The sequence below is a fragment of the Salvelinus fontinalis genome, chromosome 40 (genome assembly GCF_029448725.1).
Source record: "Salvelinus fontinalis isolate EN_2023a chromosome 40, ASM2944872v1, whole genome shotgun sequence".
Taxonomy (NCBI): Eukaryota; Metazoa; Chordata; class Actinopteri; order Salmoniformes; family Salmonidae; genus Salvelinus; species Salvelinus fontinalis.
The window spans coordinates 28,380,841-28,399,077 of record NC_074704.1 but is presented as its reverse complement, the minus strand read 5'-3'; the positions used below and the strand labels follow the sequence as shown (position 1 = coordinate 28,399,077).

At 44.6% G+C, this 18,237-nt stretch overlaps 1 protein-coding gene across 4 annotated transcripts in view; it reads right to left on the bottom strand.

The window, feature by feature from the left end:
- Positions 1-1,349: 1,349 nt before the first annotated feature.
- Positions 1,350-18,237, bottom strand: part of LOC129839846 (son of sevenless homolog 1-like) — an 83,588-nt gene continuing 66,700 nt past the window's right edge. The window contains exons 15-24 of one of the 4 annotated variants that reach the window (XM_055907517.1): positions 14,156-14,275; positions 12,472-12,634; positions 12,058-12,175; positions 11,536-11,708; positions 10,811-10,927; positions 9,836-9,886; positions 8,824-9,094; positions 8,115-8,159; positions 4,174-4,295; positions 1,350-3,078 (exon numbers count right to left, since the gene is read on the bottom strand). In XM_055907517.1, the coding sequence (XP_055763492.1) occupies positions 2,500-3,078; positions 4,174-4,295; positions 8,115-8,159; positions 8,824-9,094; positions 9,836-9,886; positions 10,811-10,927; positions 11,536-11,708; positions 12,058-12,175; positions 12,472-12,634; positions 14,156-14,275 (1,759 nt within the window). In that variant the 3' untranslated portion in view covers positions 1,350-2,499. The remainder of the gene's footprint in view (positions 3,079-4,173; positions 4,296-8,114; positions 8,160-8,823; positions 9,095-9,835; positions 9,887-10,810; positions 10,928-11,535; positions 11,709-12,057; positions 12,176-12,471; positions 12,635-14,155; positions 14,276-18,237) is intronic. The other 3 variants (XM_055907518.1, XM_055907519.1, XM_055907520.1) reach the window with 3 other exon arrangements.

Genomic DNA, 18,237 nt, shown 5'->3' with positions numbered 1-18,237 from the left:
CGCACTGCTGCAGTCGACTTAAAATGCTTGGAAGTCATGGTCAGCAGTATATGTTCATTCCCAACGTGGCACAATGATTGCGTTTCGGACACTGCATCAATGTGTTGTGGGTTGAAGAGACCTTCGGTTGCCAAGGCATTTTCACAGTATTGCTGGTAAACACAAGGTCACTGGGAATGAGAGTTATCACATACATACAGTACACACATACAACCTGGTTGCAAATTCCTTAAAAGGTAATCATTACTTTCCTAGATGGAATATTGGTGCACTGATATTGCCGTCAGTTGACCCATCGCGGAACGTGAATGCACGTTCTAGTCATTCTATTTCTATTTCTATGACTCTCAAACTCCAACCATTACATAGTGTATGGGCAAGAAAAATAACATGTTTTTGAAAGCAACTGACAGGATGGCCCTATGGAACTTAGTCCAATGGGAGGAAACCAGGGAGAATAGCCAGGAATTATTACAATGAAGACAACAAACCCAGATTAATTACTTTAGGCTATTCATCACGGGCGCATCCCAAACGGCACCTTATTCCCTATATAGTGCACTGCTTTTGACCAGGATCCATATACATGGCACCCTATTCCATACACAGTGCACTTTGGGTGACTCACAGCCCACATTTTGACCCTAGAGAACAAACCATAGTATAAACTGAAAGGTGGAACACTTGTACATGTTCAAATAAACCAAAAATGATTAAAAAGTACACTTAATCGTTTGATTTTACACATATAAACTATTGCCGAACTCACAGGCTATTGTTCTCTTATTTAAAATCGGGTCTATTCAAGATGTACTGTTACTGTATGTCCAATAACGAGTTGGTAACGTTTGACTGGAATGGGGTCTACCTGTGATTAAATGTACTGTATTCATGCCCAGGAATTCAACAGCATTTTGCTAGGGCCCTTTTTGGATGCTTTAAAAAAAAGGTATCCCTTCATCCTTCCTTTAAGGATTGTGTGGTTTCATGAGTTAAGAAAATATAACGTGTGGCTCATTTGGTAGAGCATGGCGCTTGCAATGCCAGGGTTGTGGGTTTGATTCCCACGGGGGGACAGGTACGAAAGAGTCTGGAAAAAAATGTATGCACTCACTACTGTAAATCGCTCTGGATAAGAGCGCCTGCGAAATGACAGAAATGTAAAAACCTTAACGTGTAAATGCCCCATGACTCTTTATGATGATACTGAGAGAGCAAGGTCTCCAGTACATAACCCTACATAAGGCTTCAGTCACGTCAGATGAGTGACCACTTCGAGGAAGGAAGGAATCATTAAACAAATATATTCAGGGCATTCGCGTACAGGGCGGTAGCCAGCTCTTCACTCGTTTCATAGTGGTAGAAATACTTTTATTCCCTTGTTTAAAGAAGTCAATCATAATTTTCTTTACATACTCATTGGCAGAATTAAAATCAGAACATAAAAGTACTAACACAAACTTAAGAACAATCACTTCTTGTGTTTCTTGAATGCTTGAAAAGTACCTCTTTGGTGTGGATGGGTACCTTAAATCAGGGTTTCTCAAACTCGGTCCTGGGCCCCCCACATTTCGTTTTTTGCCCTCGACCTACACATCTGATTCAATTACCCAACCCATCAAGCTTTGATTATTTGAATCCGCTGTGTAGTGCTAGGGCAGAAAACTAAATGTGCACCCAGGACCGAGTTTGGGAAACCCTGCCTTAAATCATGGTACTCTGGTCGATCTACTGGCACAAAAAAAAAAAACATTTGCCTCGGACTGTCTCTCTACACAAAGCCTTAAACCCCATTTAACAACATGATGTCCCAAGTCCCTTTTTCAATCTGAGTGAGGTGGATTGAACGGCAGACATTCGTTATTGGGGAGTTGAAATGGGTTTACAACACCGTGATAGCTTGAGTCCTCTCTGGTCCGTCTCTGGTCAATATGGGCCCCTTTATTAGATTCTTTAGCCCATACACAGTGAGTTAAAACACTATTAAGTTTGTGGATTTCTCCTGGAGTCTGTTCAAACTGGTCTACAGTCTTTATCGTTCCATCATCCAGCGTGCGGTGGACTTGTGTGGTCCTGGTTCAAGGTTTATTACGGTTCAAGCTGTATGTGTATGGGTAGGCCACCGAGCTTATTGACAAGTAATGCTGCAATCGATTCACTTTTAAAAAAAATAAACCAAATGAAATAAACATTGTACGATGACAAACAACATACTGTACATACACACAACAAAAACAAACAAACAGTAAGATACCCCCCCCCCCAAAAGGGTTTTTATAGGGACTCTCCAATGGTCTGCGCAAATGAAAAAGGACAATCGTCATTCGTTGAAGTATTTTTTTTATAAGGGCACATTATTATTTTTCCAGGTAGCTAAGAACCTACACTGGCATTGTCTGTTTTTTCTTAGAGTCGACATCACAATTAAATGTTGTTTTTGTTCAAGTCTAAAGTCTTTAGTGTTCAATGATTTCCCCAATATCACATATACAAGTATTTTTAAGAGGGGTTGGCATTCTCCAGCAGGGGTGGGCCGTCCCGATGCACTAGGGATGGGTGTGACACCGACTCCCTTTTGTATGTTTTGGGAGGGAGCTTGGGTATAGCTTGGGCGGCGGCACTGCTGGTGCTCTGGCGAGGGGGCACAGGGGGGCCGGCTGCACCCCCCAGAGGGAGGAGGGCTGAGTCGCTGCAGCAGTCTGGGCCGCTGGGCCCCAGTAGTGGCAAGGGCGGGGAGGGCAGGTGCTTGCGCGGCCCCAGCGAGGGCGAGGGAGTGGGGGGCGGCGGCGAGGTGAGCGGGCCGAACGGCGAGGGTGGGAAGAAGGTCTGGCTCAGCGTGGGTTCGCTGCTGCGGATGCGGCCCAGCGGGGGTGGCTGCAGGTGCAGGGGGCTGTTTGAGCTGGAGAAGACGTCCGGCGTTCTCAAGGGCTCCCGCGGCGGCAGGGTGGGTGGGCTGTCAGGCGGCTCCGACACGGAGGTGCGCTCGGTCGAGAGCGAGTAGCGAGGCGAGTAGATCTTGGTGGTGGTGGGCTGCCGTGGGGGGATGGCGGGGGGGCTGTCCAAGTGCTTTGACATCATCTGGAATGTGAGAGACGTGCAGGTGGAAAAGGAGAAAGAAGGAGAAGCACAAACGTTATGAAGAGTGAGGGAGTATGACTCGACAAACTCTCAAAAATGTAATCTAAAATCTCAAGAAATAACTAGCAAATAACTGACAGTGGAACTTTAGCATTCATTGGATATTTAGCATTCCACATCTAAACTTTAGAATCAATCAATCAAGAATCATCCTAATAATTCGACTAACCTGTGCCCCCGCACATTGATTCTGTACCGGTACCCCCTGTATATAGCCTCCACATTGACTCTGTACCGGTACCCCGTCTATATAGCCTCCACATTGATTCTGTACCGGTACCCCCTGTATATAGCCTCCACATTGACTCTGTACCGGTACCCCGTCTATATAGCCTCGCTATTGTTATTTTACTGCTACTCTTTTTTTTTTTTTTTCTTCTTTTTTTTTATACCTTTATTTAACTAGGCAAGTCAGTTAAGAACAAATTCTTATTTTCAATGACGGCCTAGGAACAGTGGGTTAACTGCCTGTTCAGGGGCAGAACGACAGATTTGTACCTTGTCAGCTCGGGGATTTGAACTTGCAACCTTCCGGTTACTAGTCCAACGCTCTAACCACTAGGCTACGCTGCCACCTCTTTAATAATTTGTTACTTTTATTTCTTATTCTTTTTAAGGTATTTTTTTAAACTGCATTGTTGTTACTTGTATTTATTTAACTAGACATGTCAGTTAAGAACAAATTCTTATTTACAATGACGGCCTACCCTGGCCAAACTCGGACGACGCTGGGCCAATTATGTACAGCCCTATAGGACTCCCAATCACGGCCGGATGTGATGCAGCCTGGATTCGAACCAGGGACTGCAGTGACGCCTCATGCACTGAGATGCAGTGCCTTAGACCGCTGCGCCACCCTGGAGCTTGTAAGTAAGCATTTTACTGTAAGGTCTACACCTGTAAGGTGTAGGTCAACGCCTGTATTTTACTCTAAGGTCTATTTGGCGCATGTGACAAATAAAATGTGATTTTAATTTGATTAATGGTACAGTCTCAGAAAAACTTTAGGTAGCAAACAGGTAAAAATAGAGTCACCTTCGAAGGGGAAGATTCCGCGGGAGCGGATTCGGGGCGTCTGCGAGGGGGCACAGGCGGGGGGACGGTGGTGTCTTCAGTGTTCCTGTGGAGACTCACCATGGAGGAAACCGAGGAGGACCCTGGAATAGAAGGAAACTTAACTAAAATTAAGCCTTACAAGAAGACAGCAATTACACATATTTAACCCCAATTCATCCCATACAGGACTCTACAACTCAGGGATGGGCAACTGAGTGTCTGGGGGTTCTCTTTTGCCTGGCACTTGACCGTTTCCTAGGTTTTAAATCACACATTCATTTCAAAGAAAGAGACGAAAGGAAGACATTCAGGCCCACGAAGAACGGAGTAAATACAAGCATTGAAAACACAGAAAATGAAACAAATAATAGAATAGAGGATGATGAATGGATGGGTGATAGAAACTATTTCAGGAAGAGTATACAAAGACAACCCTAAAGTATTATGTTTGAGGAAGCAATCACATCAACCAACTTCAATGATGCCTAATATTACGGGTTCTACTACATACAACTACTACTAACTATACAGTGGAGTGCGTTCAAAAAGTATTCAGACCTTACTCGAAAATTGATAACAAAAAATAAATCCTCAATCTACACAAAATACCCCATAATGGCAAAGCGAAAACAGATTTTTTTTAAATGTTTGCTAATGTATTAAAAATAAAAAAACAGAAATCAAATCCAACTTTGTCACATGGGCCGAATACAACGAGTGTAGACTTTACCGTGAAATGCCTACTTACAAGCCCTTAACCAACAGTGCAGTTCAAGAAGAAGAAAATATTTACCAAGTAGACTAAAATAAAAAGTAATAATAAAAAGTAACACAATAAGAGTTGCCATAACAGGCGGTGATGCAACCGGTCAGGATGCTCTCGATGGTGCAGCTGTAGAACCTTTTGAGGATCTGGGGACCCATTCCAAATCTTTTCAGTCTCCTGAGGGGGGGAAAGGTTTTGTTGTGCCCTCTTCACGACTGTCTTGGTATGTTAGGACCATGATAGTTCGTTGGTGATGTGGACACCAAGGAACTTGAAACTCTCGACCCGTTCCACTACAGCCACGTCGATGTTAATGGGGGCCTGTTCAGCCCGCCTTTTCCTGTAGTTCACGATCAGCTCCTTTGTATTGTTGTCCTGGCACAACACTGCCAGTTCTCTGACGACCTCCCTACAAGCCGTCTCATCGCTGTCGGTGATCAGGCTTACCACTGTTGTGTCGTCAGCAAACTTAATGATGGTGTTGGAGTTGTGTTTGGCCACGCAGTCGTGGGTGTACAGGGAATTCTTCATTGGGATTCTTCCAATGGTATTGAGGAGTACACCACATCAGTCACTGGCTTCATCAATTAGTCCATCGATGACGTTGTCTGTACGTACATACCCCAACCAGCACTGCCGCTTTCAAGGAGCGGGACTCTAACCTGGAAGCTTATAAGAAATCCCACTATGCCCTCCGACGAACCATCAAACAGGCAAAGCGTCAATACAGGACTAAGATCGAATCGTACTACACCAGCTCCGATGCTCGTCGGATGCGGCAGGGCTTGCAAACTATTACAGAATACAAAGGGAAGCACAGCCGAGAGCTGCCCAGTGACACGAGCCTACCAGAGGAGCTAAATTACTTCTATGCTCGCTTTGAGGCAAGTAACACTGAAACATGCATGAGAGCATCAGCTGTTCCGGACGACTGTGTGATCACGCTCTCCGCAGCCGATGTGAGTAAGACCTTTAAACAGGTCAACATTCACAAGGCCGCAGGGCCATATAGATTACCAGGACGTGTACTCTGAGCATGCGCTGACAAGTGTCTTCACTGACATTTTCAAACTCTCCCTGTCTGAGTCTGTAATACCAGCATGTTTCAAGCAAACCACCACAGTGCTCTTGGGTGGGCAAAGGGACTAAGGTAACCTGCCTCTATGACAACCGACCCGCAGCACTCACGTCTGTAGCCATGAAGTGCTTTAAAAGGCTGGTCATGGCTCACATCAACACCATTCTCCCAGAAACCCTTGACCCACTCCAATTTGCATACCGCCCCAACAGATCCAAAGATGATGCAATCTCTATTGCACTTCACAGTGCCCTTTCACACCTAGACAAAAGGAATACCTATGTGAGAATGCTATTCATTGACTACAGCTCAGCATTCAACACCATAATGCCCTCAAAGCTCATCACTAAGGTAAGGACCCTGGGACTAAACACTGCAACTGGATCCTGGACTTCCTGACGGGCCACCCCCAGGTGGTAAGGGTAGCTAACAACACATCCGCCACGCTGCTCCTCAACACGGGGGCCCCCTCAGGGGTGCATGCTCAGTCCCCTACTGTACTCCCTGTTCAATCATGACCGCACGGCCAGGAACGACTCCAACGCCATCATTAATGTTGCCGATGACAACAGTGGTAGGGCCTGATCACCGACAACGACGAGACAGCATATAGGGAGGTGATCAGAGACCTGACCGTGTGGTGCAAGGACGACAACAACCTCTCCTTCAACGTGATCAAGACAAAAGGAGATGATCGTGGACTACAGGAAAATGAGGACCGAGCACACCCACATTCTCATCGACTGGGCTGTAGTGGAGCAGGTTGAGCGCTTCAAGTTCCTTGGCGTCCACATCAGCAACAAGCTAATATGGTCCAAGCACACCAAGACAGTCGTGAAGAGGGCACGACAAAACCTATTCCCCCTCAGGAAACTGAAAAGATTTGGCATGGGGTCCTCAGATCCTCAAAAGGTTCTACACAGCTGCACCATCGAGAGCATCCTGATGGGTTGCGTCACTGCTTGGTATGGCAACTGCTCGGCCTACGACCGCAAGGCACTACAGAGGATAGTGCGTACGGCCCAGTACATCACTGTGGCCAAGCTTCCTGCCAGACTGTTCTCTCTGCTACCGTACGGCAAGTGGTACCGGAGCGCCAAGTCTAGGTCCAAGAGGCTTCTAAACAGCTTTTTCCCCCAAGCCATAAGACTGAACATATAATCAATTGGCTACCCAGACTCATTGCATTCCCCCCCTCTCTTTACACTGCTGCTACTCTGTTATTATCTATGCATAGTCACTTTATTAACTCTATCTACATAACCGGTGCCCTGCACATTGACTCTGTACCGGCACCCCCTGTATATAGCCTCATTATAGTTATTTTAATGCTGTTCTTTAATTATTTGTTACTTTTATTTATTTTTGGTATTTTTCTTAAAACTGCATTGCTGGTTAAGGGCTTGTAAGTTAGCATTTTACTGTAAAGGTCTACACCTGTTGTATTCGGCGCATGTGACAAATAACATGTGATTTGATTTGAATACTTACGTGAATGTGATATTTCAGTATTTTATTTGTAACAAATGTGCAAAAATGTCAAAAAAAGGTTTTGTCATTATGGGGTATTGTGTGTAGATTGATGAGGGATTTTGATTTATTTTTTATCCATTTTAGAGTAAGGCTCTAACGTAACAGAATGTGGAAAAACTCAAGGGGTCTGAATACTTCCCGAATGCACTGTATACCACAGAGTGATGTTGTACAAGGATGCATAGAGCAAAACCTCGCAGTGACACTGATCTAAGGTCAGTTCAGCTGGTCAGGAGCCTGGTTAGGGTCAGGATTTAGAGCTGATCCTAGATCTGTTTCTGTGGGCAACGTCTACTTGGAAACACACACACACAGACAACAGAGCATTCCTTGCCATGGAGACGGACAGGTGCAACGGTGGGCGGAGATGGGAGCAATGAGGTGGAAGTCAGGTGCATGCGGGTAGGAAGAGGCAAGTAGGGCTTGGCAGGGTCAGAATGAGTGAGAGACGGGGGTGGGTTGATGTAGTAGTTTGTATGCGGTGTGGGTGGATGGGTAGTGAGGGGACACTGACAACAGGAAGGCTTTGAGGGTCATACTAACGTGGGCCGTGTGGTAAGGAGACCTGGGCAAAGACGCTGTCGCAGTCTGGACGGAGGGACAGGCCGGAGGAGAGAAAAGAGAGAAGGCCCAGAGAGAATGAGAGACTGAGGCGGAAGGACCAGTTTCATTTCGGACCACCCAAACTGTTCACAATTCTGAAAGGACTGCGGGTGTCAAGCCTCCACCCCCCCACACACACTCCTTGTTACAACGGAGTTCTGAAAATGGGAAAGTTACTGATATAATGCGAGTTACAGGGTAATGTAGAATGGGTTAGTTCAGAGTTAGTATCTTTAGGGCAAGTGGTTGTGTTGTATTCCGTCGGATGTGCTCAGTACCATGTACTGTACATACATTGGAATACTGGCATTATCCATGTTGGCGCCAACATTTCACATTGATTGCACTCTGACTGGTCTTGAATGGTTTGTTCCTTCCTCCCTTCCTTGGAGTAATCCCTGATCTGACATGACTGGATTGGTGAAAGCTACGAAGTGAAACACTTTGCATTCACCCATCTAATCACTTATCATCTTAGATCCAAGAAGGGGAGGAAGGAAGCATTTTGACAGTTTTCTTTAGGTACCACCTCAAACTGTGTTTAAACACTTTCTCGATAAGCTCTAGCTACGCTCCCACCCAACCTATCCTCCCTCCTCCACAATCCCCACCCAACCCGCTCCCTCGTCCAGCTTGAAGGACCACCTACTGGAGTGGAAGGGGCTGGAGGGGCCCTGGGGCGAGTCGAACACGCTGCCGATATCTGTGGAGCTGGAGGCAGCCGAGGCCGGCGGCGGCGTGAGGGGCGTGCGCGGCGAGTTGGGTGCAGAGGCGGCGCTCTCCATCTCGCTGTCAGGGATGCGGCTGTAGCTGATCTTGCGCGGCTCATTCTGCAGTGGCGTCGGATGGCGCATGGTGCCCGGGCGCACAGAGGACGGGCGCACGCCGGGGGACTTGAGCGGGCAGTTGTACTTCTTGGGCTGGAAAGAGAAAGGGAGAGGGGGGAGTTGAAGGAGGGGTCAGGGCAACACTTCTACAATGTCAGGGCTACTCAACTGCAGAACCTCAGCCCTCAAGTACTGCTGGTTCTGGTAGTTAATTGTTCAATTCATGTCAGAGATTGGGGGACTATCTGGTTAGTGTGTTACCTACAGGTAACTGCCAAAATAAACAAACACCAACATAAAGTGTATTAATAGGGCGTTGGGCCGCCACACGCCGTCAGAACAGCTTCAATATGCCTTGGCATAGATTCTACAAGTGTTGACAACTTTATTTGGAGGGATGTGACACCATCCTTCCGTGAGAAATTCCATCATTTGGTGTTTTGTTGATGGTGGTGGAAAACGCCGTCTCAGGTTCCGATCCAGAATCTACCATAAGTGTTCAATTGGGTGGGATCTGGTGGCTGACACACACACACACACACACACACACACACACACACACTCTTTAAACCCTCTATGCACCATTGATATCCCTCTTTCAAAGTCACCGATCTCCTCTAGCCATGGCAGCCAAAATAATGGGAAACTGAGCATTTTTATACATGACCCTAAACATGATGGTATGTTAATTGCTTAATTAGCTCAGGAACACCTGTGGGGAAGCAACTGATTTCAATATCCCTCATTTACTCAAGTGAGTCCTTTATTTTGGCAGCTACCTGTAACTGTTAGAGGTATAAATTCTGCTGACAAATTTTTCAGTCTTTTTTCTACCTTAATAGCAGGGGCGTTGCGTCCATAGAGGGCGCTCGGACGCCGCCCCACCTGGCAGCAACGAGATAAAAATGGATTTACAAAAATTAATATAATGATCAAATATTGTAATAATATCAAGTTTGTGTATATAAATAACGACATTTAGATTACAAATTGGAGTTTTCAAAAAGAAAATGTGCTGCTGTAATTGGCCGCGTAGTTCCAGCAGTCCAGAGAGCTTCTCGAGCCACCTCATTCAATGCCATTCAAAGTTATCCTTATACCCCTTGCGGTTATCATAGGATTTTAGCCACTCGTATTGAACCTATCCAAAGAGCCTCTGGTTTGCAATTATAACTCTGTACACCAGATGGCGATGCTCGACAAAAACGCTGCGCTGTTGTCGGGTATGAAGTGAGCGCAGACACAGAAGATGACACTGTCTAAACAGCTGTTACAGCAAAGCTCAAACAAGCCATGACGTTAGCTGTAACTAAACTACTACAAGTTTTCGTCTGTTATTGTATTCCCACATGCTTGTACGTCTAGCAAATAATTTGAAGCTGAACATTTGCAGTAGCCTACTTATTCCGTTTGGAAATGTGGACTTATTTGTCAGCCCCACTTGTTGGATAGTTCACGAGACGCCACTGCTTAAGGGCACACATGCTGAAGTGTGGCTCAGTGTGGTCCCGTGGCTCAGATGGTAGAGTATGACGCTTGCAATGCCAGGGTTGTGGGTTCATTTCCCACGGGGGGCCAGTACGAAAAAGTATACACTCACTACTGTAAGTCACTCTGGATAAGAGCGTCTCCTAAATGACTAAAATGTAAAACAATGAATAGTGGACAAAACATGATTGTTCATCTTAACTCATGAAGTTTCAATGTCATTCTAACAAAAGGTTTGAAATACCATAACTGATCCAACTGCATCGGGAGTCCGAGAGAGGATAATCATGTGAACCGTAAGGTGAGGAACAAGACACTTACAAATCGAGGCAACGACCGGGCATTCCGAGGCTCGATCTCCAGCGACTTGTTGAACAGGTAGTCAGCAAACTCCTTCTCTGCCTTGTCCTCCATTGGATTGAGGTTTTCAAAGAACTTCTGTTTAACACAAATGAGAGAAACGGAGAGTCGTCAGAAGGACAGATCCATTGTGAAATACACCTTGTTGTCCTAATGACTACAGACAAGGGTGTGTGGGTGATTGGGGACAATTGGATAAATAACCAAATAGTACATGTCGGGAGCTGAGTGACAGTAACTCGCTACTAAGCGGTGAATTCTAACTTCTACATTTTCGAATTTTCACTCATTAATGAGTCATGCATTGCTCAGTCATGCATTGATGTCATTGATGTCAATGAGACTAACGTTTACGCCAGGAATCACCCCCAAATGTATATCTAATCAAAAACGAAGAGGTTGCTATGACTTGGAAAACTGTCAACTGTACATGGGCACTGTAGAGATGAAATCGTGAAAGGAAACAGGCCAAATTATGTTTTAAATTACTCCCTTGTGTTAATCATATTTATACCCATTCATATTCCACGTAACTAAATGGTATTTGTGAAACGTTGATGGGTTGGGACCATGCTGCAAAGCCGGAAAGTATGGCAATTTCTCCCTTTTTTTTGACTATGCAGGCTGGCCATAGAGTGGTGACCAACTTCCACGGAACGTGCGTCATCACCATTTTCACTCCTCACCCGGATATCGCTCTCCACCCGTAAGCAGTAGGGCTGGTTCTGGTACTGCTGGATCTCCCCGGTGATCTCCGCCACTTTCCGTCGCTTGCTGAAGTTGATCAGCTCCTTGCCGTGCCTCTTCAGGAAGTCGGGGTTGCCTTCCTCCGTCTTCAGGATGTTCGTCAAGTAGATCCCTGAGGACAGAGTTAGAGAGAGAAAAGACATGAGAGTGGAATAATGATGTCGATGGACTGGCACCCGGTTCGTGGAATGTTGCTGGCCGGTCCCCGAGATGGTTAACCAACACTAGTTTTAATGTAAGCGGTGCTCCAAGGAGGAAAAACCCTAGCTTAGGATAGCTTTGGATAGCATAGGACAGGATCAACTTTAATGTTCCCAAGGGGGAAATTGTCTTAGCTGCACAGTACTGCTGTGTACAAAATAAAAACGGCACATTACTTGTGAGTCCCAAGACACAAAAAGGACCAAAGCTTCCTCGTCCCTGGTATCAAAAAGGTTGAGAAACACTGCTCTGGAGCATACCAAAGAAGGGGACACAGGGGGGGTTGATGGAGCGTAGTTTTGCCAGGTACTTCTTGTAGTGGTCCTCGCTCAGTTCATGGGCCTCCTCCAGAATCTTCCTCTGTCGGCTTGGAATTTGCTGGAGAGGGGCCGAAAGCTCAGTCAAAACAATTGTATATCTTTCGTCCTACAGACGTGTCTCTATGGTACACAGAGGCACACATTGTGTCATGCTTTCTATTGATAAGAAATCCGTAACTTTATGTTACCCCAACATAGAGAATTACTAATTACAATACTCATCAACACTAGGCACTTATTTGGTACTGCAATTTTCATTGGATTCATGCAATGGCCAGATAGTGTTATCACACCATTTCCTAACAACAACTTCAAAAGAATCTTGCAGAAAGAACCCCTCCCGGCCTTCATCACCTCGAAGGTGTGGTCTAGCCGGTAGACGGGCGAGGAGTTCATGGCGCTGACCACCTCCAGCACGCCGTTGAAGTTGTTGAGCTCCTGGAACACCTGGAGGATCTCGATGATACGCGCCACCACCGCTGCCCGCTCTTCCAGGTTCTCCGTCTCTACGATACACCTGTGGAGAACGTGGTACAGTGAGAAAAAAAGAATGCTATTTAAGCCCAGGGGCCAGGTCCGTGTTCATTAGGGACTAAACGGACAACGGACAAACAGGGAGGGACGACCTTTTTGTTTTGCGTCGCAAAACGTTTTCCCGCTGCAAGCCCTAATAAACATGACTCAGGTCTGCATAGTTCGGTCATTTTATTTCCACAGCCGGTGGATGACAAAGTGTAAGGTAAGTGGGGGAAAGAAAATACATATTGGTACATTTTCATGCTCCCAAACGTATTAATTAGTAACAACATATTGACCTGTCAGTCCTCATTTGGTGAGCTATTAAGTCAGTGTAAGGACACATTTCACTCAACCAATTCAGTGGCCCCTGAAAACTAATCAGGAAGTCTCTGGAGATATCAAGCCTGGTGTGATATCACACGTTAAATCAGACAGGGATTAGCAGCTCATACGCAAAGAACAGTCCCAAATTCTTTCTTTCCTTTTCACCTTGAGAATCAACATGGGGAGGATAGGAGTAATCGCAGCCTTATTTAGGGCCACCTAAAGCATTCATAACACCTGTATGCAGTGCACTAAAGGACATGACATAACTATACTGAACAAAAACGCAACATGCAACAATTAACAATTCTACAGAGTTACAGTTCATATAAGGAAATCAGTCAATTTAAACAAATTCATTAGGCACTAATCTATGGATATCACATGGCTGGGCAGGGGCGCAGCCATGGATGGGTAGCCAGGCCAAGCCAATCAGAATTAGTTTCCCCCTCACAAAAGGGCTTTAATAGACAGAAATACTCCTCAGTTTCATCAGCTGTCCAACTGGCTGGTCTCAGACGATCCCGCCGGTGAAGAAGCCGGATTGTGGAGGTCCTGGGCTGGCGTGGTTACGTGATCTGCGTTTGTTGAGGCCGGTTGGGCATACTGCCAAATTCTCTAAAATGATGTTGGACACGGCTTATGGTAGAGAACTGAACATTCAATTCTCTGGCAACATCTCTGGTGGACATTCCTGCAGTCAACATGCCAATTGCAAGCGCCCTCAAAACTCGAGATATCTGTGGCATTGTGTTGTGTGACAAAACTGCACATTTTAGAGTGGCCTTTTATTGTCCACAGCACAAGGTGAACCTGTGTAATGATCATGCTGTTTAATCAGCTTCTTGATATGCCACACCTGTCAGGTGAATGGATTATCTAGGCAAAGGAGAAATGTTCACTAACAGGGATGTAAACTCATTTGTGCACAACATTTGAGAGAAATAAGCTTTTTGTGCTCAGGGAAAATGTCTGGGATCTTATATTTCAGCTCATGAAACATGGGACCAACACTTTACATGTTGTGTTTATAGTTTTGTTCAGTATACATTGAGCTACATGATATACATTATCATGCCTTAAATTCATCATAGAATATGCTTTGTCAACAGTGCACTTGTAAGGAATATCATGGTCTCGTTTCACGAGGACCGCTTCTTTGTGATGCCAAAAAAACAAAAACGGGTGCTCTTACTTTTCGAACCACAACGTGAGGTTGGTGGTGTGGCGGATCATGCGCAGAAGGTTGGGCGAGTTCAGCTCCTTGTCCTCCTTCGTCCACACGCTGCCCACCAGCTCTGACGGCTGCACCGCCCTGTAGATATAGGTCAGAGGTCAGAGAGAGGACAATAATGCAGAGGTCAGTTGCTTCGACGCTTCAAGTAGATGCTCCGAACCAAAGATCTAGGAGGAGATTACCATATACCCAAACTATTATATGCCATTATTCAAAGAGTCTTACAAAACATTTATGCAGTCACTATACTGTATGTTTATGTGATCCCAGCAGGAATTGAAGCCACAACTGTAGTGTTGCTAGCACCATGTGTCCACAGAGGACCACCATTATTAGTTATATGACAGCAACAAAACAAATCAGGCCTTGTGTCAGTGGTTAGGTGCAAACTTCTACTGACTCCAGTCTTGGCAGCTAAGGGAGTTTTCTGTGCCAGCAATTGTGGTAAGATTTTCGGACAATACCGGCGACCATTGTTGGGCCACAAGGCCGGTGTGTTGTGACATCGTCGTAGGAAATGGAGTACGGCAATTTAAATGTTTTTATTTTAACTTTATTTTAAACAGGTAGCCAAGGGTCTCATTTCCAGGTGAGCCCTGTGTACACAATACACATCAATATACACATTTAAAACTAAACATGCATAAATAAGGGCTAATATTAAAAAGAATACGCAGAAAGTAAATACAGACTCATAAACAACAGTTACAGTTCTCAGCTACTAGGTTTTCAATCAACTCCCTAAACTGCCCGAGCTGCAACAGAACATCTCATCTTAATGAGAGCTGTAAATTGTTCCAGCAGTGAGGCGCATTAAAACTAAAAAAGCGGATTTACCTAATCCGGTGGAGACCCGAGGAACCTCGAGAGTTTACCAACCCTGTGAATGCGTTTTGTAACTCATGTTTTTATACTTCAACAACAAAGTCAGCTGAGTCAGAAGCTTGTGTAGTAAACAAAGAGGGAGTAATGAAGTGACCTACGGCACATTAATGAGGACCAGCTCAATTCATGGACATTTCAATTGATATTCTTACAGTATATACATTGAGTTACCATAGATGCTGATCTCGGGTCAGTTCTGAATTTCCCCCACTAATGGTTACGGTTAGAATTGGGAGAGAGGAAGCTGATCATAGATCTGCACCAAGGGGAAACTTCACCCCGGAGCGTGGGAAAGAGGTGAGGGGATAACCTTGGGTACGGCCCACCCTAGCTGTTCCCACAGGCCCAGCGACGTCAGACGGGGAAGTGTGTCCCCTCTCTGGTGCTGCACGTTTGTGTATATGTACAGTTGAAGTCGGAAGTTTACATACACCTCAACCAAATACATTTAAACTCAGTTTTTCACAATTCCTGACATTCAATCTTGTAAAAATTCAGTTAGGATCACCACTTTATTTTAAGAATGTGAAATGTCAGAATAATAGTAGAGAGAATGATTTATTTCAGCTTTAATTTCTTTCATCACATTCCCAGTGGGTCAAAAGTTTACAATTGGTATTTGGTGGCATTGCCTTTAAATTGTTTAACTTGGGTCAAATGTTTTGGGTAGTCTTCCACAAGCTTCCCACAATAAGTTGGGTGAATTGTGGCCCATTCCTCTTGACAGAGCTGGTGTAACTGAGTCAGGTTTGTAAGCCTCCTTGCTCGCACATGCTTTTTCAGTTCTGCCCACAAATGTTTTATAGGATTGAGGTCAGGGCTTTGTGATGGCCACTCCAATACCTTGACTTTGTTGTCCTTAAGCCATTTTGCCACAACTTTAACATCCTGACTGATGTCTTGAAATGCTGCTTCAACATATCCACATAATTTTACATCCTCATGATGCCATCTACTTTGTGAAGTGCACCAGTCCCTCCTGCAGCAAAGCACTCACACAACATGATGCTGCCACCCTCGTGCTTCACGGTTGGGATGGTGTTCTTCGGCTTGCAAGTATCCCCTTTATCCTCCAAAAATAACGATGGTCATTATGGCCAAACAGTTCAATTTTTGTTTCATCAGACCAGAGGACATTTCTCCAAAAAGTACCATCTTTGTGCAGTTGCAAACCGTAGTCTGTCTTTTTTAATGGTGGTTTTGGAAAGTACCAAAGTACGTTCATCTCTAGTAGACAGAATGCGTCTCCTTCCTTGAGCAGTATGACGGCTGAGTGGTCCCATGGTGTTTATACTTGCGTACTATTGTTTGTACAGATGAACGTGGTACATTCAGGCGTTTGGAAATTGCTCCCAAGGATGAGCCAGACTTTTTTCCCCCCTGAGGTTTTGGCAGATTTAAATTTTTTTTTCCCATGATGTCAAGCAAAGAGCCACTGAGTTTGAAGGTAGGCCTTGAAATACATCCACAGGTACACCTCCAATTGACTCAAATGATGTCAATTAGCCTCAGAAGCTTCTAAAGCCATGACATCCTTTTCTGGAATTTTCCAAGCTGTTTAAAGGCACAGTCAACTTAGTGTATGTAAACTTCTGACCCACTGGAATTGTGATACAGTGAATTATAAGTGAAATAATCTGTCTGTAAACAATTGCTGTAAAAATTACTTGTGTCATGCACAAAGTAGATGTCTTAACCGACTTGCCAAAACTCTAGTTTGTTAACAAGAAATGTGGTTGACAAATGATTTTTAATGACTCCAACCTAAGTGTATGTAAACTTCCAACTTCAACTGTATGCATGTGTGTAAGTACACTACCGTTCAAAAGTTTGGGGTCACTTAGAAATGTTCTTGTTTTTGAAAGAAAAGCACATTTTTTGTCCATTAAAATAACATCAAATTGATCAGAAATACAGCCTAGACATTGTTAATGTTGTAAATAACTATTGTAGCTGGAAATGGCAGATTTTTTATTGAATATCTACGTAGGAGTACAGAGGCCCATTATCAGCAACCATCACTCCTGTGTTCCAATGGCACGTTGTGTTAGCTAATCCAAGTTTATCATTTTAAAAGGCTAATTGATCATTAGAAAACCCTTTTGCAATTATGTTAGCACAGCTGAAAACTGTTGTGCTAATTAAAGAAGCAATAAAACTGGCCTTCTTTAGACTAGTTGAGTATCTGGAGCATCAGCATTTGTGGGTTCGATTACAGACTCAGAATGGCCAGAAACCAAGCCCTTTCTTCTGAAACTCGTCAGTCTATTATTGTTCTGAGAAATCAAGGCTATTCCATGCGAGAAATTTCCAAGAAACTGAAGATCTCGTACAACACTGTGTACTACTCCCTTCACAGAAAAGCGCAGAAAGTGTCTCTAACCAGAATAGAAAGAGGAGTGGGAGGCCCCGGTGCACAAACGAGCAAGAGGACAAGTACAATAGTGTCTAGTTTGAGAAACAGACGCCTCACAAGTCCTCAACTGGCAGCTTCATTAAATAGTACCTGAAAAACGCCAGTCTCAACATCAACAGTGAAGACGCAACTCCGGAATTCTGTCCTTTCTATTTTTGATATTGCTACTATGCAAATATGCAAGTAACCATTTCACTGTACCATTTACAGCTTCTGTATCCTGTGCATGTGACAAATAAACTAAGATTTTATTTGATATAGTGTGTGTTTACCAGAGACGGTAATGTGAAGAACATGACCTGCACCAAAGTCAAATTAGGATATAGGACAAGGACTAGATAAAGTGTATTCTTAGCTGGAGCTTTTCCTTATTGTAGGCTACTACTTTTACCACTTTTTGTCTTGAAATCCTCAGTTGTTTACTACACTACTCACTCTGTTTAGCACATGGCCTCACATTTAATTCTTAAAGAGATGGGCGGGGCTAAGGCTTAAGAGGGTGTGAACAATGCTGAATGGGTGTAGACAAAGAAGAGTTCTCCAAGTAGGTGTCCAAAAACATTCAAGGGCCATTTTCTCAAAAGTGGTGTTACAAGTTCATCAACTTTCAAAGCAGAGTGTATGATAAACCATTTTCTATCTCCGTGTCTATACTTTTATCCAATGTAAAAGACACCATTTCACATTTTGCTCCATAGCACCGAATCCAGGTGGTGAGTCACATTTTTGCTCTAGTCCA